This window comes from Orcinus orca, chromosome X (genome assembly GCF_937001465.1).
Source record: "Orcinus orca chromosome X, mOrcOrc1.1, whole genome shotgun sequence".
Lineage (NCBI taxonomy): Eukaryota > Metazoa > Chordata > Mammalia > Artiodactyla > Delphinidae > Orcinus > Orcinus orca.
The window spans coordinates 10,261,439-10,284,579 of record NC_064580.1 but is presented as its reverse complement, the minus strand read 5'-3'; the positions used below and the strand labels follow the sequence as shown (position 1 = coordinate 10,284,579).

The window sequence follows — 23,141 nt, the reverse complement described above, 5'->3', positions numbered from 1 at the left end:
ATATTGAATTTGAACCAGCCGTTAGACAAAGAGGAAGCACATATCTTCAATCCTTTTATAAAGCAGCTGTTAAAAATGTCATTTTCTCCTTATCTGACAGGACTGATAATTGTCTAACTCAAGTTTGACACCTGAAAGTGTGCTGTGACTTACCACCACCTTCATTTTCTTGATCAGATACAATAAATTCAGTGTCGGCTTAACAAATAACAGACCCTTCAACAGTTAAGCACTGCAAATGTTTCTATCAAAGTTCGCGTTCAACGCTAGATACTAGGAATTCAATGACCCTAAGAAAATGATCTAATTACCTAGTGTAGACGAGCTATTTCACATACCTGGATGAAACCCATTTCTGTGTCGTTTTGCCCAAATGACCAGGTGTTTGTCATCTATCGCTCCCCAGGGCACCCACTTGACCCTTTTGCAAAGGTTTCATCTGAATGAGCCGCTCCTTTCAGAGACCATACCGTCACACCAGCCAGGTTTTAAAACTTTTTATTTGCATATTAAAAAAATTGTGCATTCCAATAATTAAAATCATTTGAACAACAACAAAAAAAATGGCACTGATTAAACTGCATTTTACAGCCCGCAGGACACCCTGGACCAGCTTGCTCTTTACTCTAGATTTCACTGTCGTCCCACCCAGCCTCCTTCACCAACATGCAAGTTCTTTTCCTTCCCTGCCAGCCAGACAGGCGGATGGGAAGCAGGCGCGGCCTTCGTTGTCAGTAGTTCTCCATTCTTTGATGTGAAAAAGGGCAGCACAGTCATTTAAACTTGATCCAACCTCTTTGCATCTTACAAAGTTAAACAGCTAAAAGAAGTAAAATAAGAAGGCAATGCTCGTGGAATGTACAGTGCATATTGGCGGCGCACGCCTCATTACGACTCGCCTGCTTGCTTCTCCTGTTCAATCGCTGCGACCGGAAAAGAAAAAGACAAAAAAAAAAGATGGAGGGGGCTGGAGATGCGAATTCAGTATAGCCGAGCATAGGATTTCAGTACTTTCGTTTAAAGACATCTCTCCTCATCAGACAAATTTCTACAAGCACAAATAGGCATTCCACCATAAAATATTTATGTGATATACATTTGAACAGAGAAAAGGATAAAAGCATTTGCATATTAATATGGTATATTAAACGCTCAATGATTAGATTATTAAAGCCCCGCGTTTGTTGGCTGCAAGGCAATTTTCAATTAACCTTTCCATGCCGCGTGAATCACAAAACTGTCAGCTCCTCCCCCGCACTTCGTGCACCCACCCCAATTCTCCCAGCCCCTCCCATCCTCTCCGACCCACCCCGCCACTCCCGCTCGGCCTTTTCTAAAGAAGGGGGGTGGGAGGGAGGCTTACTTTCTTGTGAAGGCAGTGGATTTTTCTCTTTCGTTTCTGTTTTCTTCAGTTTCGACTTATCGAATTTCTCAATCTCAGCCATATCGGGTTTGTCAGACATGGCTGCAGAGGAAGCTGCAGGTACAAAGCCAAGAGCGAGATTGAGGGCGGGCCACCTACCCTCGTCTCTCCCGACTCAGAAACGCGCCTCTGCCCTCCTGTCTCCTGCCGGAAAACCCACTTTGCCACCTTCCGCTTTCATTCAGGGCTAAAGATCATCCTCTTTCTACAGGAGAAAGAGAGAGCCCCCCCTCCCCGCCTTTAGTATTTCAAAACGCGGAGGGTCAAATTGGGAAGATCGCCCACACAAGGAGGCCGAATCTTTCAAAACAGTGAAATTAACCACTGTGGGTTTGTTACTTGCAGTGTTTCAACATTAGAGAAAAGTGAAACCATTTCAAGCTTAAGGGGAATAAAATCGACTTAGAGTTCTTAAAATGAAGCCAAGGCTGCACAAAATGTTTCCGTTTTCTATACGTGGCCTGTTCCCCAAAGATGCGAGCCGTCCTGCTTTCTTCTCTGCTCACAAAGGCGGCAGCTGCTGCCGGGCGCCACCGACCACCGCCCTACCCGCTTCCTTCCTTTCGCTCAACAATGGAGCCAGCCGCACACAAAGCTGTCCCCACACCCTCTAGATCAACGCTGATCTGCATTTAGGAGCGACTCCGCAGCTCTGCACACATCCCCCTGCAAGAAGGGCGTTTTAAACATTTCATAATACAGCCCAGCCGTCTTAAACCTAAACAGATACAGCCCACGAAGCCATCGGAGGCGAGAGAAAAAATGTGACTGTGAAGCTCCGGGCCTTGGTGGGTGTGAGCCGGAACAAAGGATCTTTCTGTTCCTGATTCATCATCGCCTAAGAAGCGATGCAGAATGCTTTTCTTTGGGCGGGGGGGAGGAAAGAAAAAAAAAAATGTTCCCTTCGAAGCTGCCATAGCAAAACGCGAAATTTTTAAATATTTAAAAAACAAAAAAATCACCGAGTTCCCGACCCCGTTACCCAGCATCTGGAAGGGTCCAGCACCCCCAAGCTCCCCAGGGGCCGCCTTTCCCAGGAGGACCACTCTTGCTCGGCTTCACGGATGCGGGCGCGGGGCGGGAAGGGGAGCAAAGGGCAGGAGGCAGGGGCCCCCGGGCTCACCGGAGCGAGTTACGAGCGAACGAGGTCCGACCTGCGCAGTGGTCGCCGCCGAGTGCCGGGCAGGGCCCGGCGGGCGCCGCTATATGCGCGCTCCTATGTAAATGAGGTGACGTCACCGCCGGCGCGCTTAACTCCTTCGCGCCGCGTCTCCGGAACGGCGTCCGGGGCCTGCCTGGCGTTGGGGGCCCACACCCTGTGTCCACCCACGCACCTAACCGCATCGAGGGCGGAAAAATAAAACGCGCAAAGCCCACCCTGCAACACTTCCTTCATAGTACATTCCCCCAGCCCCTTATGTCTGTTCTGTCATCATGGATTTTTGCAGCAGCCGCGCAAACCTGTTCTTGGGGACCGGAGCGTGATAACTAAGGGCCTGGGTGGTACCTAGGGGGGACTGGCATTCCTTTACTGCGAAGCTGCCTTTGTCCGTTGCAGACATCCCCAAGCCAGGGTGCGGTGTCCCTCGCCCCAGGGCCTCGCCCACTGCAGCGGTGCGATTCCCGTGATTTCAGCTTTCAGGCCAGTGGAAGCCCTACGCCCCACCCCGGCCTTCTTTGTCTTCTCGCTGGCATTCTCCTAGACTTGGGTGGGAAGTAAAGCACCCTTAAGTGATTAAAAAAAAAAGTTTTCTCACTGTAACATGCATATTTTTTAAAATGCTGTAAGTTTGGTTAGCACCCAAATCAAATAACCGGAATATTTGCGGGTTGGCGGTGAATTTACCGGGAGTTTATAGAGTACATCGCCTGCCTCTTAGGAAAATAAGTCAAGTTCAAGCTCTGCTATTGACTTGCTGCCGGACAAGGAAGAAGTTCTTTTACTTTCCTGTTCCTGATTTTCCTAAATTACAAAAGTGATTGCCAAGGAGGCCCAGGTGGAAGGCCAGAGACTGCACTCCCATTATCTCTAAAATCTGAAGATTCAATTTAAAAATCGAACTCCGTATTTTGAAAGGCGTCTTTCGAGCAGGATTCCATTTTGAAGTGCGTTTCTGAGTTACATCCGGAAATATGGGAGCTCTAGGTAGAGAGGAGTTTTCAAAATGGCACCTGACTCTGAATACTAGGGACCCCTCCCCTTGGGCTGAAATCAGTTACAAATACCATGGGGGGAGGAGAGGGGAGCTGCACATGGCCTGTGAAGGGAAAAGGAGCCAGGCTGTGAGAGTTTTCACATAAAGCAGTATGCACAAAACTCCTTCCCCCTCCCTGCGTCCTCAGAAAATGTTTCCAGAAACCCCTTGCTAATCTTGTTTATGGCCGAGGCTTTTGTCTCACTGGGGGTTGGAGTCAATTGTTATATAGACCCATGAAAGCCACTGCAGGAGCACCTCCGACTTCCCCATTTCTGCGTCCACTAGACTTCCTTCTTCCTGGGGAAGGAGGGGTACAGGGTGGGCAGGGGCAGGTGACCGTCTGGTTCCCCAGTTCACACTCTGCTGGGTCGCTGTCATTCTGCTCCCGAATGAGGGCACTGGACTTTTTCATGCAGGCACAGTATGTCATCTCTCTGGTTACACGTTCCCCTGACCCTCCCCTAGTTGACTGGCCCAAGAGTCCACTTCATCGTGGAAACTCAGGAAGGAGCGTGCAGGGTGGATTTTTGGCCCTTTGCAGCCGTCAGGTGCTTCGTGCCGACACCATTTCTGTTGGGTTCTGGGAGTCCATTTCCCCTCACCCAGCTGCTGTCAAGAATCACTTCTCTCCTCCCCGAGTGTCCGGATGACACAGGTACGACACTAAGGCTCCCTGCTTCTCCCCAAGGCCTTCTCCTCAGGCCTTGCAGCGCAATGTCTCCGAAGGCAGTGGCGGAGTAGAAATTTGTAAACCCTGGACCATTTTTCTAGTTAGGCAACAAGCAGCCTTCCTTCTGCCTGTCTCTTTAGAAATGGACAGAGAGGAAGGGAAAGAGAAGGAAGCAACTCCCTGAAAGGAAGAGTGGCTGCCATGTTAGGCTTGACTTGTGGACTTTCCGGGGGTTCTAGGAAGAATGGAACGGGCAGCGGGAGGCAGATGGCAGCAAATGCGAACTCAAGGAATATTCCCGAGAGTTGTGTGACCCTGGCCTGTGAATTAATTTTTCTGTGTATTTTCTCATCTGTGAAATGGGATCATTCAGTACTTAACCTTCCACGGTTGCTGGGAGGCTGAAATGCTTCAGACAGTGTGTGACAGTGTTGTTACTGTTTTGCTTTGTATTATTATTTAGGATGGAGGGTTGAGGAAGAAATCCTCAGTGTTTGGAATTAATTGCACATTTTAGATGTTTTTCTATTAGTTCTTTCTCTTTTAAAGTACCAGTTTACTGAGATTTTCATGAGCTCTTTTGCTAATTTTTCAGCCAATAAAATTTCAGTCAGGCATTGTAATAGCAGCTTTATGTTTGTTTTCGCCTTTCATGACCAGGGCCTTTCCATGAGGAGAGGTTTACAGATACGGAAACTGAGGCTTAGAGATCCAGCATTGGGATAACTCAGCGAGTAGCCACTCTGTACTATTGACGCTGAGAAAATTCTTCACCTCCGGGGCGGCCCTGGGTCTGCACCTGAGACTCACCAGGAAGAGCGGGAGGCAGGCTGCCTTGTGTCTCACAATGCCTGGTACATAGTAGTTGCTCAGTTAGCAGTGAAGGATGGCATGGAACTGACTGGCTTCAGTGAGGAAGGTCCTTGCACCTGGCTCAGCCCCACTCTGCACCTGTGACTCTAGCCACCTTGCTTTCTTCTCTTCAGTCCTTCCAGTATTGATGCTTCAGACGTCAGAGATAATTCCTGCCTCCTGGAAGCTACTGTCTATAATGGGTTAGCACGTGCTGGGTCACCAGTTCTCAATCCCAAGAAAAGACAGAGGCTTGGAGGGACAAAAGAACGGCGGCGTGTGCCCGGGGCTCAGGACTCTCCAGCGAAAGCTGACTAGACAGCCCACCTGAGCCAGGCCCTGTCTTCTTCTCCTCGGGAGGCCACAGACCCCGTGAAAACCGTGCCAAGAGAGCCTGCGCTGGAAGGTGGCCACGTCGAAGCCTGGGCCCAGTGGAACCAGGAAGCGGTGTCAGGGCACACTGTGTTTTATGTTGCTTTCCAGGGCGGGCCGGGGACAGATTTGTAGCTATTTCCAAAGCTGGGGAAACAGCCCTTGAAATCTGAGTTCAGGAAAATTCATCCTATTATTTTTAACCTATTACATTTTACGCAAGGCACTGGCCAGAGAAGAGGAGGGGCAACGGGGACTAAGCAAGGCTCCCGACTCTTTGCTTTCTCAGGCCCAGGTCCCTTTGTCCACTTTTCAGGGCCTCCTTCCATCTGCCCCCACCTGCCTCAAGCCACTTTCCCGTGACCCTGCAAGCTCCATCTGTTCATCTAAATCTCCTTAAAGACCCAGCCCGAGTCCAGCCTTGATGACAGGGAGGTGATATTTAGTGGCCTAGCTGTACGTCAGACCCTCTGTTGAAGCCCTTTGTGTACAACATCTGATTCAGTTCTCACCCTGTGTAGTGGCTGCAAATATCCCCATTTTACTGCTGAAGAAACTGAGGCTCAGAGAATTGAAGCAACTTGCTCAACATCTATCTACCAAGTCTACGTGCTCTCACGGAGGCCCGTCTCCACTAGGATTCCCAGCTCGGCGGGGGTCCACGTTGTATTCCATGCAATGGAACGGAAGGCTCCCTCAGCTAGGGGGCTAAAGAGGAGGGGGCAGTACCAGGAGAGCAGGGAGGGTCAAAGAACAATCTCGAAAATGTCGGACCCTGGGCTGCTCAACTTTCCTGTCCACTTTGTTGATCTGATGGAATCTTAGAGCCAAGGGGAACTTACAGGGGATCTCATTCAACCCGGTTCCCTTCTGTGGCTTGAATTCACCTCTACGACATCCCCTCAAGTGGTTCCTCAGCCCCCTCACAGCAATGGCAACAAAAAGAAGGCAGAGAACCTTTGAGTACATGCAGGGGGCGAGGAGTAGCTTCCTTTAGCCTGGGGCTTGCATTGAGTGAAAGAAACTGACAGAGGAAATAATGTGGAGAGGCAGGCAGGGGCCAGATAACAATAACAACAATAACAATAATAACAACAAGAACCACCACAACAAAAGCAACCGCGCAGCAGTCATGACCATAATAATAGCAAACATTTCTTGAGGGCTTACCATAAAGGGGGGAGCTTTCCATGTGTAATCTCCCCAAATCCTTGCAGGCATCTCTGACAGAGGCACCCGAAGGCCCCCCATTTTGCAGGTGAGGGAGTCTTGGAGAATCAGATAACTTACCCCAAACCACACAGTGAAAGCCTGAGGCAGTGTCTGAACCCGGACTGGCCGGCCTAGAAGCTGCCTCATTTAAACACTACAGTTTTCTAGAATCCTACCCTAAGGCCTTTAGACTTTCGTTCTGTAGGCCACATCAGGGTAAAGTTATATATTCCATCTCAAGAAACCATCCAAGGTTTCCATCATTAAAACTTTTAAGCGTAGATATCATAGTAATAGATCGTATCGGTTAAAAATTTGCCTGCTCCAATTTTCAAATGATTTCATTACAGACACCCAATCTGCCCTTTGCCTGCTCCTACATAGCCTGGCACGCTCGCAATAAAGGGGATTCTTTATCTTGAACAGTGGCGTTTTCACACAGCTTTTCACTACTTTAATATTTTTCCCAGCAGTCATTCATATTACAACGGTTAAAACAAAATTAGTAGGTCAAACAACGTATCGGAAGGGGGGGGCACTGACAGCCTCCTGTGTTAAAAATGAAACTATTTATTCTGTTGTGAAGCAGAACTATCATTAGCAAGTAATAAGTGTTCATATGTTGTAATGTGCTTCTTCGCTGGGCGTCAAAGCTTTTCTGTAGCATATAGTTCCCAGGTCGTCAGCAGAAGGTGGTTAATGGCTTTGTGGGGAGAAAAATGAACCTCAGGTGGGCAATGGACAAGTGGCCCAAATTTGGGGGGACACCTCACATGGGCTGACACCTTCGTGGCTGACCCTGACCATTTCCCCTCCCCGAGGCTGGTTTCTTGGGCCTGTGACCCGTGTTGTCGCACAAGGCCCCACCCTCACAGAGGCCCTGTGCTTAGCTTAATGCTCTGCTGCTGCCATCTTGAAATTCTTCATAATTCTGAACAAAGGGCCCCACGTTTTCATTTTGCCCTGTGTCCCCAAGTTATGAAGCCAGTCCTGCCCCTTTCATTCTCATTCCCTCTGTGCCCCCAGTGCCCCTGGCTCTTCCTAGGACCCAGGAATGGGTCCATCGACTCATCCGTCTCTTCCTCTGCCTAGCACGCCCTCTCTCGTCATTCCCACCCAGCTGCCCAAGAGTGGAAAGTTTGAGCGTGTGCACGGGACAGTTCAGCCTCTCCACCGTGTGCTAAGCTTCAATCTGAGCCTAGTTGTCCTTGAAGCTGGTGACCCGGGGAGGTCACCACCTTTTCCTAGGACCTGTGCTGGGTGCACATACCAGGTCTCTTCCCTTCCTTTCTGCCACGTTATTTTTTCCTGTCTGACGGATGCCTGCAGTAATCAGCTTACTTGCGCATCAGAACTGACTGGCACATACCAAGGCCAATGAAGGAGCAAGCCTTTACCAGCACATTCACCCACTTCCCCAATTCTCTCTGATGCCCACCCTCCCTGGAGCCTTCCCAGGGAAAGAATCCCATAGACATAATTTCCATCAAAGCAAGAAGAAGAGGAGGATGTCATCTTTTCACACAAAGGCCCAACATGGGGCAAATGAAAGCACCAGGAAAAAGAGAGTTGAGTTCTAGGCTTATACTGTGCAATTTATAGCCAGGAATGAATTGTCCGAGTTGGTCAAGATGATATGGACAACTGGGATTCACAGACACTAAAATGACCAAATCTCACTTTAGCAAATAGATTTAACTAAAGACGTAAAAGCTGATCATATTCTTCACAAAGTTAAACACTGAATATCCATACGACCCAGCAATTCCACTCCTAGGTGTATGCCCAACAGCATCGAAAGCATGTACTCAAATACTTGTACTCTTGTTCATAGCAGCACTATTCCAATACCCCAAAAGTGAGAATGATCCAAATGTCCCTCAATGGATGAATGGATAAATGAAATGTGGTCTAACCATATGATGGAATATTATTTAGCCATCAAAAGGAATGAAGCGCTGATGCATGCTGCCACGTGGAAGGACCCTGAAAACCTGCTAAGTAAAGAAGTCAGATACGAAAAACCACATATTCTGGATTCCATTCATGTGAATCATCTAGAATAGGCAAATTCCATAGAGACAGAAAGGAGATTAGAGGCTGCCAAGGAATTGGGGAGGGAGGAAAAGGGCGTGATGACTTAATAGGTCCAAAGTTTCTTTTACGGTGATGAAAATGTTTGGGAACTAGTTAGAGGTGGTGATTACACCCGACTGTGAATGTACTAAACGCCACTGAATCGTTCACATTAAAATGGTTAATTTTATGTTATATGAATTTTAACTCAATTTTTTAAATGAAAAAAAAAAGGAAAAGAAAAGAAAAGTGAATCATAGTCCTGTTTCCTCACAACCCAGGGTCTGGTTATGAGGAAATGGGAGGCGAGTCAGGGAGGAGTGAGCTTTGGGGTTCTTAACTCTTTTTGTGCCAGGGCGATCTGAGGAAGCCTCTAGACCCTTTCTCAGAATTACATAAATGCAGAAAATAAAAAACCTGGGATCACGAATGAAAGCAATTCTATTTCCATACAGTTACCAAAAGAGTTGTAAACATTGTGATGCAGTAATATACATGCTTCCTTATGCATTAAATAGCACAATCTACGAGGAGGTCTCATACCCAGCATAAATTCAAAATAGTGATGAGTGTGCAGTGTAAAACATGAACAGATATGAAAATATCTGTGATTTCTGTTGTTGATGCAGTGACAGGAACTGCTAATAACAGAGGTTCCTTGCTGTCACGGACTGAGCGTTTGTCTGAATGAAGGCGGGTGTCTACAAGCCAGGAAGTGGGCCCTCACCAGACACTGAATCTGCCTGCACCTTGGTCTTGGACTCCCCAGCTTCCAAAACTGTGAGAAATAAATGTCTGCTGTTGAAGCCACCCAATCTATGGTGCTTTGTTACAGCAGCCCGTGCTGACTAAGAGATGTGCCTACGTGCATACGTGAAGGAAACGCTTACACTCAGGTAGAGGTTAATGAAAATAAAAGATGTAATTTTTGTCTAAGTACATGGATTCTCTCCAAAGACCACTTGAATGACTGTGGACCCCAGTCTATCTCAAAGAGAGGTCTCTTGAACTACAGGAAGTCACCAACAGGGTTTCTGAGAGAGAATGGAAGAGATGGTATGGCTGCCAATAAACCGGATAAGCCACTGAAGAACTCTGCTTTGGAAATTTAATTGACTATTTCCCCCTGCCCACTCTCTGCATGGCCTAAATTCCACAGTCGAGAGCAGCAGGTTACCTAAAAAGGTTTAGGCACCAGCTCAGGGGAACCAGCAAATTGGACAACAGTTGGGAAAAAAATTAATTTAAATTAAAAAGACCAGCTTACAGCTTACAGGTGTCACCTTACATTCCGGGCTTCAGTAATTCTTCTGTAATACATCTCACATGTATCTGGTGTTTCTCAACTTTATCAAGGCATTTTCTCATTTTGGTTGTCATTTTACCCTTCAAGCATCCTTATGCAGATAAAGGGGCTAGGTGCTGGTATCAGTCTTTCGCAGAGGATGAAACTCAGCACAGAGAGGTTTAGTGACCTGCCCAAGGGTATTCAGCTGGTCAGCAGAGCCAAGACCACCAACCCAAACTCCTTACTTGCAACTGTGGGCCCCTAGTCCTTTAGGCATGATTTTAGGTGCCAGAGCTCAGATAACGCATACTTCAGGAGAAAGATTCTAGATCTAGGATTAGAAGGAGGCAAATTCAGTCACGTATGAAACTCAGTCATCTAAGGGCAGTATTTTAACTAACTGTAGGATGACTGATTGGTAATGGAATTGTTCCCAACGCGAAGCAAACGAAAGCACACTGGCTTTTGTTGCGGTGGTGTGTTTTGTTTGTTCGTTTTTGTCCTCCAAGAATCATTTCTCAGATTTGAACCTCCATGTGCGTGCTTGGCTTCCAAAGACCTAAAATGCCTCATTCATGAAAATGGCTTGCCCGACATATTTACACACACGCTCTCCCCCACTTATTTTTACTACTTATGGTCCTTGGCACAAAGAGTAAGCATACATTTGGACTTCAGTCTATTTTTCTATCTACATCCAGACAGGGACATAATTTTAGTTTGGGCCAGGAGGAGGTATTTTAACGTCTGAATTTTCTATTTTGTACTCTACGGCTATGTTTGCAGAAATGCCTTACTTTTTTAGCTAAAATACTTAATCTGGTTTTGCATAAGAAAGAATGCACTGGCCTTGGTCCCCCGTTCCTGGGAGGGAGCCTCTAAACTTTTGGAATTTCCCAAGTGTTTGGAGTGTCTTTGTTATTCCTGATGGGCCCCTTGGACCACACCTGATTGTTTATGATAACAAGGTGACTTACAGAAAAGCTGCAAAAACACAATGAAGATTCATCAATTGGTAATATTTTGCCACATTTGCTTTATCATTCTCTGACTCTCGCACTCTTTATCTATCTATCTATCATCTATCTTCTAAACGCTTTGCAAATCTGACAACTTTTACCTCCAAATAGTTGGTGCACATTTACTAAGAGCAAGAACCTTTTCCAGCATAGCCACTGCACAGTTATCCGTGTCAAGAAATTTCACATTGCTCCAACACTGCTATCTTAGCTACGGACCTAATTCACATTTTGCCTATTAGCCTGATAATATCCCTATAACAATTTTTCTTTTTCTGATTCAGGTTTCAGTCCAGGAGCATGTATCACATGGAGTTGTCATGTCCCATTAGCGTCTTTTCATTTAGAATTTCCTCAGCCTCTCTCGGTGTTCAATGACACGAATATTTTTGAAGACGACAAGCCAGTTGTTTTGTGGAATTTCCCTTGAATTAGGTTTGTCTGATGTTTCCTCGTGATTAGACTGGGGCTTTGCCTTTTTGGCAGGAATACTACACAAGGGATGCTGTGACCTTCTCGGTGTCTCGCATCAGGAGGCACGTGGTCTTGGTTTGTTCCATTGTTGGGGATGTTAACTTTGATCATTTGACTAAGGTGTTCTCTGGCAGGTTCCTCCACAGTGAAGCCATTATGCTTTGAGATGTGCTTTTGATTGTATCTCTGTTCCTTACATGGTGTGGCTCTTTCAGCGGTCTTTGAAAAGAACCCTTAGCTCAGTAATACAACAAAGTGGGTGGCTTACAAACAACAGATATTCCTTACAGTTCTGCAGGCTGGATGTTGAGATCAGAGTGCCAGCATGGTCGGGTGAAGGCCCTCTTCGGGGCCACAGACTTCTCATTGTATCCTCACATGGCAGAAGGGCTAGGGAGCTCTGTGGGGTCTCTTTTATAAGGGCACTAATCCCATTTGTGAAGGCCCCACCTCCTGATACCATCACATTCAGGGGTAGGATTTCAACACATGAATTTTGGAGAGAACACAAACATTCAGACCATAGCAGTCACTCACGGTGGGATGAATTGTAACCTCAAAGCAGGTGAATTACTCTCCCCACTGTGCACAAACCCAGGTGAGATTCTGTACAGCACTGAAGGACATGGAGAAACCATGTCAGCGCCATCCCCGCTTACAAGTAACTTAGCTGTCACTTGAGCAATACCATAGTATTCAGAGTGTACCCCGTTTCCCAAGGAGAAGAGTTAAAAAGATAAAACATGGCAAATATATTTTCACGAAGTAGATCCATGAGGGTCTTTCCTTATTAGACGCTAGGGAATGGGGTAATGGAGGCTGCTCACTCAACCTGCTTGCTGAACCTCTCAGGATATAATTCTGTCTCAAAGGGCAGACCAGAAAGTTGGGGGATTCCCTTCCACCAGTGCCCTACGCAGTGTTTAGAGTCTCAGAGGGTCTTCAAGTAGCCTGGCATCTTAGGTGTTTGTGAATCATCTATTAGTTGAGGGGAATTTACTCTCCACCTGTCCTGCTGGGGGACGTGGGCTGAGCCACTGGAGGGATTCGTGGCTGACAGTAACAATAACGAGGCTCATCCGTGGAGGGCTTGCCAGAGCCAGACGCTTCTGCATTCCACTAACGACCTGGTTGGGTAGGTAGAGTGAACATCTGTTTTACAGAGGAAGAAACCAAGGCTCAGAGATGTAACATGCCCAAGGTTGCTCAGCGAGGGAGACCAACCATTTAATGTGACAGTTTAAGTTTTCTTTTTCAGCATTTGATTTGCATTTTCCACCCTCAAGCAGGGGTGGTGAGTAAGGAGAAGGTGAGATTTCAGATACCGCAAAAATTGTTAATTGGCCTTTGACTAGGTCAGTCGAAATCGGTTTTTTATTTTGGGGGGTGTTTTTTATTCTTTTTTTGCTTTGATGGGAAACACACTAACATCTGTAGCACTACATACTCTGTATTGCTCTGTTGGATCCTCTCAATAACCCCATGAACTTGGTCTAAGGATGGATGCTCATTTTACAGATGTAAAAACCGAGGCTGTAGAGTTTGGCAAGTGGCTCGTCTGGTTCCAGAGTCTGCTCTCTAAGCCCCTCTCACTGAGCCAAAACTGATGTAGGGAGAGATTCCCCCCCACCACAGGAGGCTTTCAGATGCGAATCGAACAAGGAACCCTAGTCTGTCCCTTTCAGACTGACAATCTGAGAAGGTTGGATGATGCCTCAGGTTGGTCAGAATGCAGGGGAAGGAGAGCGAAAGCAGCTCTCACAGGCCCTGGTGGGAAGTATAAATCCAACTTTTCAGGGGTACCAGTGGCTCTCCAAGCATTTCCAGCGTGATCCAGCGATTCCACTGTTAGAATTGTTTTCAACCGCCGTATTTGGACACAAAGATATCTACGTCTGCATCCACATACATACATATATATATATATATAATACATACCTAAGTATATATTAATTAGATCAGTTAAATGTAGGATAGAATACCCAAACAATGGAAAATGATGCAGCCATTAGAAAAAGATTGGGGCAGGTTTATTCACGATGCCATGGAAGGATGTCCAAACTATACTCTTAAGCGGAAAAAAGAGAACCTTAGAAAGAGTGTATGGTCTCCTCTGTGCAATAAAAAAGTCAGGGGTATTGAGACAATTTCCAGAAGGGAGTTTTAAGAACTATGAATAGAGGTTACCTCTGGGGAAGGGAAATGGACAATCCTCTATTATTTACGTTTTTCCCAGAAGCATGTACTACTTTTATATTTTAAAATATTTTAAATATCATTTTATGTTTTACTTTCATCTTTTATATATTTAAAAAAACATTACTTATGTTGATGGTGGGGAAGGCTATGTACGTGGGGGGCAGGGGGCATATGGGAAACCTCCATACCTTTCACCCAGTTATGCTGTGAACCTAAAACTGCTCTCAAAAGTAAAGTCTACTAAAAAATATAAAATAAAAAACTATATATTATTTTATCCTTTCCTGCCAAAAAACTTCATAAAACCAACACAAAGGGAGTTGAGTATGCATTTGAAAGAAATCGAATGTGACCTTGGACTTGGGGTTTCTTCAGTAAGAAAACACCTTTGAAAGGAAGTGAAACAGGCAGTCAGGACTGAGTAGGGGCACTTCCTGCTTATGTGCACTTGAAGGAACTTGTGTTGTTTTTTTTTTGCGGTACGCGGGCCTCTCACTGTTGTGGCCTCTCCCGTTGTGGAGCACAGGCTCCGGACGCGCAGGCTCAGCGGCCATGGCTCACGGGCCCAGCCGCTCTGCGGCATGTGGGATCTTCCCGGACTGGGGCACGAACCCGTGTCCCCTGCATCGGCAGGCGGACTCTCGACCACTGCGCCACCAGGGAAGCCCGGAACTTGTGTTCTTAAAGGGGCAGGAGGACAGTTATTGTCAAGACTATGGCTCTTATAATCCGAAATCAAATTGGCTGTAGACAGGTCTCCAGCAGACCTCCGTTCTAGAAGGCAACTCAAGTACAGTTTAGTCAGCCAGCCCACCGCAGGCCCAGTTCAGAGCCATCCTTCATGAGAGCAGCTGTGCCTTGGAGGCTTTCCCATAAAATGTGAGCAAAACATTGCATTTTGGTGAACTGAACTATATATTAAGTGAGGTTGGGAAGCTGCTCCTGGAATCATATAATGATGTATGTGTGTGTCTGAATATCTACGGATTGGATATTCATTTTTAGATGTTGCCGTTATTTTGCATCTGCTAGCTCATTCTTGCCTCCTGACAGCCCAGTGAGGGTGTCATAAGGAAGCTGGCATCCCATTTAGAAGGGAAGAAATGGGACACGTGGTAAGTGACATGCCCAAGGTCTCTGGGTGTGTAGCAAGGCCAGAAGCGGGTCCCAAGCCTAGAAGGTTGGCTTCTGGTCTGGCGCCCCTGCAGGGGAGGAGCCGTGGTTTCCTGGGGTTTCCTCATCCATCTGTCCGTTTATGTGCAAGTAACTTTCCACTGACTTCTCCTGTGCCTACCTCGAGGGTTAAGTGCCCATGGAGCACTGCGGTGGGAGTTCTGACCAGGGAGGCATCCACATGAGTAGTGGATGGGGGAAGCCTGGAAAAACAGGTGAGGCTGGCAGGGATGGGAGTGGCATCTTGCCACCTCTCTCCGCCTTGAATCCATGCCCCGAATCCATGCCCGTAATCCCCAGTGACTCCCACTTGGCTACATTGTGGGCTTCAGATCCTGGGAGACAAAAAAGAGTGGCACAGAGGAGGTGGGGCGTGGGAGATGGAATGGAGCATCTTCACAGCCCCTGTTCCTTCTCACGTCTGCCAACTGCCGCTTTCCCCTGCGAATTATAGGACAATCGCCTCCCAGGAAGCTGAGCAGAGAGGCTGCACACACCCGCCCTGCAATCACCATCATTACTGACATTATTGACATGATTCTGGTGCCCTGGTGAAGACTGTGTAGCTGGGCCGTGCTCGTTTCCCGGAGAGTTCCTTGTGCAGGCTTAAAGGAAGGCTGTCTTCTCCCTCTTCCCACCGTTTCCCATCACACCCCAGCAGAGATGCTAGGTTTAGCTGGTAGAAAAGCAGAATGTCGCAAGATTGGAATTTCAGATAAATAACAAATAGCTTTTGAGTATAAGTTATCCCATGCAATAGCTGAGACATTTATATTTAAAAACGATTAGTTATTTATCTGAAAGTCCAGTTTAACTGGGCATCCTAGAGTTGATCTGGCAATCGTACCTTGAGGGGGGAAACTTAGACCCATTCACAGGTTGATCCCTACTTCAGTTGTCTGTCCATCCAGATGCACCCAAACACAGACAGACAGACAGACAGACAGACAGAGACACACACACACACACACAGAGAACAGAACTTAGTAAGTTTCAGGCCTCAGTTCTCCCTCTAGGGCTTCCTGCCAGCCCTGCCCCCCTGGGTCCTCTGAACGAGGAGAGAGGGGGAGGGGAAGGAAGAGAAGGGCGGGGGAGGGAAGAGGAGGGGTAGCTGAGAGCTCAGACAGCCGAGCAGATGGGAGCCGCCCGCAGGATAAACAGGCCTGCGAGGCTTGGAGCCGATCCACCAATCACGCCCGTGTTCAGACCCGGAGAGCCTGTGTGTCAAGACAAACGAGCCAAAAGACTTCCCCACGCTCCCTGAGGCCTGGATAGGCCTGGCTGGATCTGTGCAGTTAGCCAAGGCTCCTCCCCCGCAGAGGCTGGCTTCTGCCCGGGCTTCTGGTGGCCACACAAAGGCGGGATTCAGAACCAGCAGGTGGGGAGACGCGGCTCCTGGGCACACAGAAAGTTTCAGTACTCTCGCCCCTCTGTGCCTTCCTGGTCTCACTGGGCAGAGAATGACTGGGAGTCCACCAAGGGCCAGGCAATGTGCTAATGGGACAAGAGGACGCCTGCCCTTGCATTCTCTCTTTCTAATCGACTCGATCGATGTTTAATTTACATCAAATGAAATGCACTCATGTTAAGTTACCGTCCATGAATGTGGACGACCATGTATGCCAGAGTCACCATCTTCTTGGTCGAGATACAAAATATTTCCATCACCCTAGACAGTTCCTTGTCTCTCAGCCATTTTAGAGACTTGGCCTTAAATGGTGCCCTACTGGGGGAAGCTCTGACTTCCTGAAGCAGGATACAGTCCTCACACCCCCTGCCCCGGAAAGTCTTCTGTTGTGACAGTTGTTCCCCTCGCTGCCATTTGTTTGTTCCCTGTCAGGCTGGGTCTCCTCGGTGGGCCTAGGTTTCATTTCTCTTTGTATCTCCAGCACACAGACACATCAGCCCTGAAGGAATAATGCTTGCTGAATGCTTCCTGGGGCAGAGAAGTCCAGCCCTGCAAGCGGGGAGTTATTGTCATTAACGCGGAGAGCTCGAGAAACAAAGCAAGCTGCAGCCACATTAAGCCCTCAGCCACTGCAGCCGCCCTGACTGTGCACCCTGAGGGGATTCAGGATGGAGAAAAGCAGGACATTGGCCCTCGATAGCTAAGGTATATATCAAAGGAATGATCTCAATGAGCCCAGATTCTTGCATCTTCCCATATAAAGAAAACTGCTAAATTCGTTAACCTGAGACATCCGGTTTTCTTTAACAGTGATCTTTTAATGTTCTGACTACCTGGTATTTTTGCAAAAACTCCTATATATCCTGGCTCCCCCTCCTACCTCTTTGGAGCCGTCCCTCAGAGCTTTCTGAGAGGTTGTCTCCTGGGTTCAAGTCCGCAGTTTGTGTGCCGAATAAAACATAATTCTCAACTTTTAGGTTGTGCTTTTTCTTTCTTTTTTTCAGTCGACAAGGCTATGTTGGAGGACCAGCCCACAAGTCCTTCTCTCCAGGCCTCCAAGGCAGGCGGAAGGCTTAACCCAACCTCATGACCATAGTGTCAGCTGATGGTCCCTTCATTCCCACTGGCGACAGAGAAGTAATAATAAAGATAATATGATAACTTATATAGATGCTTCTGATCTTCTATGTCATTCAGGATCATCATAGAAAATCTGGAGACTATGATGATAACTGACATTTATGGCCTGCTCACCAGGCATGCCAGGGACCCGTCTAAGCACTGCTCATTTAATCTTCAGAACAAGGTGATATGGTAGGAATGAGGTAAGAACTAGTATTGTTATCCCCCTTTACAGAGGGAACCAGCTTACCTAACTTGTCCAAAGTCCCATCGCTAGTAAGTGGGAGTTGGGATTTGAACCCAGGCAGTCGGGCTTGAGGTGGGTCGCTCCTCGGGCCCCTACCCAGTGTAAAAGAAGAATCTGGGAGAGAGTTGGAAGAGGATTTCTTTTTTTCTTTTTCTGGTTTTCTTTTATTCTAATTGCATAGTTTGTTTCCTCTGAAATTTACAATTACGGTTATATAATTATATGCAAGGAACACAATCAAAGAACTGATAATGCCTCTGAAAACTGGACTGGAATATTTGGGGGAAAATCCAAACTGAGAAATGACTGAATGTATGGCCAGTGACAGCTGGTCTTTTTAGGAAGTGAAATCAATTTTTGTCTTCTCAAAAATTTCTTCTTCCTGAAGAAATGTATCCTGTTTGCTACATGCTCAAAAGCAACGTTGGTGTAGGTGACGACACCCACCCCAAGACACCCCAGAAAGGCCAGGTCATCGGGCATCAGAAGCTTTTCCTTTTCCCCCCATATCCAGATTGTAACCCAAACTCGTCATTTTGACTTACCTCAAAATTGTCCATTTCTCCCCATTTCCCTGCCTCTGCTCCAGGAGCCCCTCATCATTGTGCCCCTGGAGTGTCATCAGAACAGCCTCTTCTAGGGTGTGCTCTTGCCCCGGCCTTCCCTGCTCCACACTGCCCCCTAGGATTAGTTCCCTGACCTGTGTCCACATCACCTCCTGCTTCTAAGCCTTCCAGCACTTCCTATCACCAGCAGGCTAGAGGGCAAGGGCCTCTCTGGCTGGCCTGCAGAGCATCACGTTTGGAACGTGTACTATCTACCAGCACGCTTCTGCTTCCTCCAAGTCACCAAAGCTGTAGCCACAAGGGTTTATCATCCCTTATGTGTATTCCTCTCCATGCCTCTACTTCCAGACCACTGTGCATACTGTTCCTGCTGCTAAGAATGCATGAGTCTCACTTCCAACCTCACGACAACCTGAGGAGACAGCCATTGTAGCACAGATGTTAAGAGAGAAGGCTCTGGAGTCAGACTGCCCAGGGTCACATAGGAGCCTGGCGCTTAGAAGGGCCCTGTGCTTGGTCTAACGTTCTGCTGCCACCATCTTGAAATTCTTAGCCACTTTGAAGAAAGGCACTGGGCTCACAGATTATGTAATGGTCCTGACTCTGACACTGACAAGCTGTGTAACTATAAAATAAAGATAACAGTAAAGGGCTTAGAATAGGGTGCATGACACTGGGAGTGATCAATAAATAAGACACATCGTTATCCCCCTCACACACGAGGAAACAGGCTCAGTGAGTTCATCAGCACCGCAAGGCTGTCACGTGATAGAAAGTGACATAATTCACTTTCACTTCTCTGTGACTGTGAACTTTCCTATGTAGCCCTGGCTCTTCTCAGCACGTGATCACATCTGCTCTCAGTGTATTAACTATGTGACAGTAGTCAAGGCCCGTCCATACCTCTTCTACTCCTTTTTCTAAAGCCTTGAAAGTTAGCTGAGCACAGAACTGGTAGTTCTCACATTTGATAAATGAGGACAGAGTAAATAAGTGACTGGCCTAAAAGCTCAAATCCAATTACCAGCTTTGCTGAAATAAAGATGGTGGCATCAGAGTCTGGGGCTCCTGGCACCCACTCATCAGGTTGTCTTGAGCCAGAACCCTGTTCCCTCTGCAAAGAGGCTAACAAACACACGATGGCCTGGGGGGAACGGCTAATTACGGGGCCAATGGGAAGACATGTAGCCTTGATCTTTCCTGCAGCTCCCAGACTGCACTGCAGGAAGTGGGGTAGGTAGCTCCAGATGCTACCAAGAGATGCTTTTAATTGTCCTGTAGCTGTGACAGCTCAGCACCATGATTTCTGGTGATGCTGAGGTGCAGTACTATTGCTAATGTCAGCATTCATTCACACATTCATACGTTCTGAATCTAGTTATTATGTTCTGGTCTCGGGGAAGGTACCACGCTGGCAGAAAGTGACACAAAAGTGAGGAGAAAACTATCTTGCCTTTAGGGATTAGAGAAAAGGCTGACAGGGATGCCAAGAATTACAACCATATGGTAAACACTAAAAGCCAGGTATTATGGGAACTCAGGGGTGAAAGCAAAGGCCTACAAAGGGCAAGGGAAAAAAGACTCCCTCAGGAGGTGGAACGTGAGCTGTGACTTGAGGGGTGACGAGGCCTAATTGCCAGTCCACTGTATTCCTTTCCTATGGCTGCTGTAACAAATGACCACAAACTTAGCAGCTTAAACAACACAAATGTATCGTCTTACAGCTCTGGAGATCAGAAGTCCCTCACAGGCCTCACGGGGCCAAAATCAAGGTGCTGGAGGGCTGTGTCCCGTTCTGGAGGCTCTAGGGAAGAAGCTGCTTTCTCGCCTTTTGCAGCTTCTAGAAGCCGTCCACATTCCTTGGCTTGTGGCCCCTTCCTCCATCTTCAAAAACAGCAACATTGCATCTCTTTGACTCTTCCCCTGTAGCTACATTTCCTCTGGTTCTGCCTCCCTCTTCCCCTTGTGAGGACCCTTGGGATTACATGGGCCCCACCTGGATAATTCAGGACCCTCTCCCTGTTTTCAGGTCAGCTGACTAGCAACCTTCGTTCCAGCTGCAACTAAATTCCCTTCTGCCATGTGACCTTCATATTCATAGGTCCCAGACAGTAGGATGCAAACATCTTTGGGGGCCATGATTCTGCTTACTGCCCCCATTTTATAGATTACTTACTGTGTGGCCTTGAGCAGTTTGTTCTAGACTCTCTGAGCCTGAGGCTTCTCATCTGTAAAACGTAGAAATAACACCTGCCCTGCCCATCTCACAATGTTGCCCTGAGAATTTAATGAGATAGTGTATGTGAAAGAGCTTTAAAAAGAGTAAAGCCCTATGTTGGCATATATATTCCTACGGGGGGATGGGATGACAAGGATGTAACCTCTTGTGAGCATATGCTACATTCTAGGCAGGTTCTACAAGATGGTTTATCCAAGATGGTCCACATCTCTTCCCAGTTCCACATTCAGTGACGTCACACTGGTATCTTGAAATCAGCCACGGTGGGAGCATTGACACTACGGAAATTGGCAAACACTACAAATCGGGGGGCTTCCCATGCCCCGAACCAGTTGTTAAACTTTCCCAGCACATAACAGCTTTATCCCATTTATTTAAGACAAACCATCCGACATGGTTATGATTGCCTTAGAGTACAGATGAGCAAGGTGAAGCCCGAAGCCAGTGATAAACCTGCGTAAGATCACGCTCATGGCGAGAGGCGGGTGAGGCCACCTTGTCACGTGCTCCAAGGCTCCAGTCCCTCCACCACACCCCACGACCATGCTACACCCCACCCCCCCACCAACTCTGCCTGCCCTTGAGAGGTCAGTTAGTCTAACTGCCCAAGAGAATCATGGGACTTAACAGCATGTTTAAAAATATAACCATCGGGCTTCCCTGGTGGTGCAGTGGTTAAGAATCCACCTGCCAATGCAGGGGACACGGGTCTGAGCCCTGGTCCGGGAAGATTCCACATGCCGCGGAGCAACTAGGCCCGTGCGCCACAACGACTGAGCCTGTGCTCTAGAGAGCCCGTGAGCCACAACTACTGAAGTCCACGTGCCACAACTACTGAAGCCCGTGCGCCTAGAGCCCATGCTCCGCAACAAGAGAAGCCACCGCAGTGAGAAGCCCGCGCACCGCAACGAACAGCAGCCCCCGCTCGCCACTAGAGAAAGCCCGCGCGCGGCAACGAAGACCCAACGCAGCCAAAAATGAATAAATTTATTTTTTAAAAATGTAACCATTGGGCTTCCCTGGTGGCGCAGTGGTTGAGAGTCCGCCTGCCGATGCAGGGGACACGGGTTCGTGCCCCGGTCCGGGAGGATCCCACATGCCGCGGAGCGGCTGTGCCCGTGAGCCATGGCCGCTGAACCTGCGCGTCCGGAGCCTGTGTTCCGCAACGGGAGAGGCCACAGCAGTGAGAGGCCCACGTAACGCAAAAAAAAAAAAAAAAAAAAAATGTAACCATCAATCTAAGGTGGTAGGCTTCACCGTCCAATGCGAAGGTTCAAAGGGACGTGATGCAAAAAAACTGCCAGATCACTCAAAAGCCGAAGTGCAGCATGGCTTCCTCTTAGGCAACGTGGAAGTATGTGAAGGTCAGCAAATACAACCCCTTCATTCACAGATGGATAAAGTAAATAACAGGCTGGTATTCTTTGGGAGCAGTGAATGGAGGCGATTTGAGAGAGAAAAAAACTGACTTTGCTTTATGCTCCATTTAAATCAGGTTCCCATTTCTCTGACCCTGTGCTAACTGTTCCTTCCTAAGGTTGGGGTTTTATTTGAAACTTGCTTAAGGCAGGAGGAATCTAGCTCGTGGGCGTGGGGATTTACTTAACACAGGAGCAAAGGCTCCCATCTAACAATGGTTCCCAGTCTTGGTTGAGCACTAGAATCACCCGGGATCTTTGAAAACTCCAACTACCCAGGTTGCATTCAGACCAGTTAATCAGAAGCTCTGGGGTGGGAAACTCCCAGCTGATCCCCACGTGCAGCCCAGGAGAGACCCACTGCAGCCCAGTTTATTTTCCTCACTTCCACTTTACATTTCTGTTTCTGGGGTTTCCTGCTGTTTATAAAGTGTCTGTTTGAGAAAAGCTTAGCATCCAGTTACAGTTGGAGGCCCTGGCTGGGCAGGAGGTGAAAGGCCTCAGAACATTTTCTAGAACATGTTTCAGGGAATAAAGAAGCCCCACACTTAGAAAACCAGTTCTCCCAGCCTCGTGTAACTTCACCAGGAGCCAATAAAAAACTGGCACTTGAGTTTACTGGTTCCCGTCTAGATTGATTAAACCTAGAAATTGCTGGACAAACCATGTACGGTTTTATGAGAGAGAGCCCATTCTCTGATGTGCACTGATCCAGACTTTTATCAGCTCTCTTAGTCTCAACACATTTGCTCTGAGGCTGTGGTAGTACTGGTTGGAGGAGGATTTGAGTCCTCAGGCAGGTGAGAAGCTAGATCTCAGAGTAAACAATAAGGGTTTCCACACCCTGAGATCCTTGTGAAGCGAAAACCAAAGCTTTAGGCAGACCGCGGCTGCCACCTGTCGGCGGCGATGGGTGTTGACTGCTGTGGCAGAGTGAGTCGCACGCCCCCAGGTGGAGGTCAGTCCCAGCTGGACCCCGCTCACGCTGTCGCTCCACATTCACCAGCAATGCTGCAGGCAGAAAGGACTCTTCCTTAAACGTATCAGACGGGGTAATGCGAATAGGGAGACACACGCATCTAGTAGTTTACATTATCTTTGGACCACGTTCACTTGCCACTTAAATGAGCCTTCCTTTTGTAATGTTTCATGTTCTGTGATCAGAAAATCGTGATCATGTGTCCA

At 47.6% G+C, this 23,141-nt stretch overlaps 2 protein-coding genes across 6 annotated transcripts in view; both read right to left on the bottom strand.

Moving 5' to 3' along the window:
- Positions 1–482: 482 nt before the first annotated feature.
- TMSB4X (thymosin beta 4 X-linked) lies at positions 483–2,424 on the bottom strand. Its single transcript, XM_049705262.1, has 3 exons — positions 2,406–2,424; positions 1,364–1,477; positions 483–923 (listed from the first exon to the last, which is right to left on the bottom strand). The coding sequence occupies exons 1-3, from the start codon at positions 2,410–2,412 to the stop codon at positions 889–891; spliced, it is 156 nt and encodes a 51-aa protein (XP_049561219.1). The 5' UTR covers positions 2,413–2,424; the 3' UTR covers positions 483–888.
- The window catches only part of TLR7 (toll like receptor 7), a 98,665-nt gene continuing 76,403 nt past the window's right edge, over positions 880–23,141 (bottom strand). For all 5 annotated transcript variants that reach the window (XM_049705254.1, XM_049705256.1, XM_049705255.1 and 2 more), the window contains 2 exons: positions 1,364–1,477; positions 880–1,048 (listed from right to left, as the gene is read on the bottom strand). The gene's annotated coding sequence lies outside the window, so the exon portion shown is untranslated. The remainder of the gene's footprint in view (positions 1,049–1,363; positions 1,478–23,141) is intronic.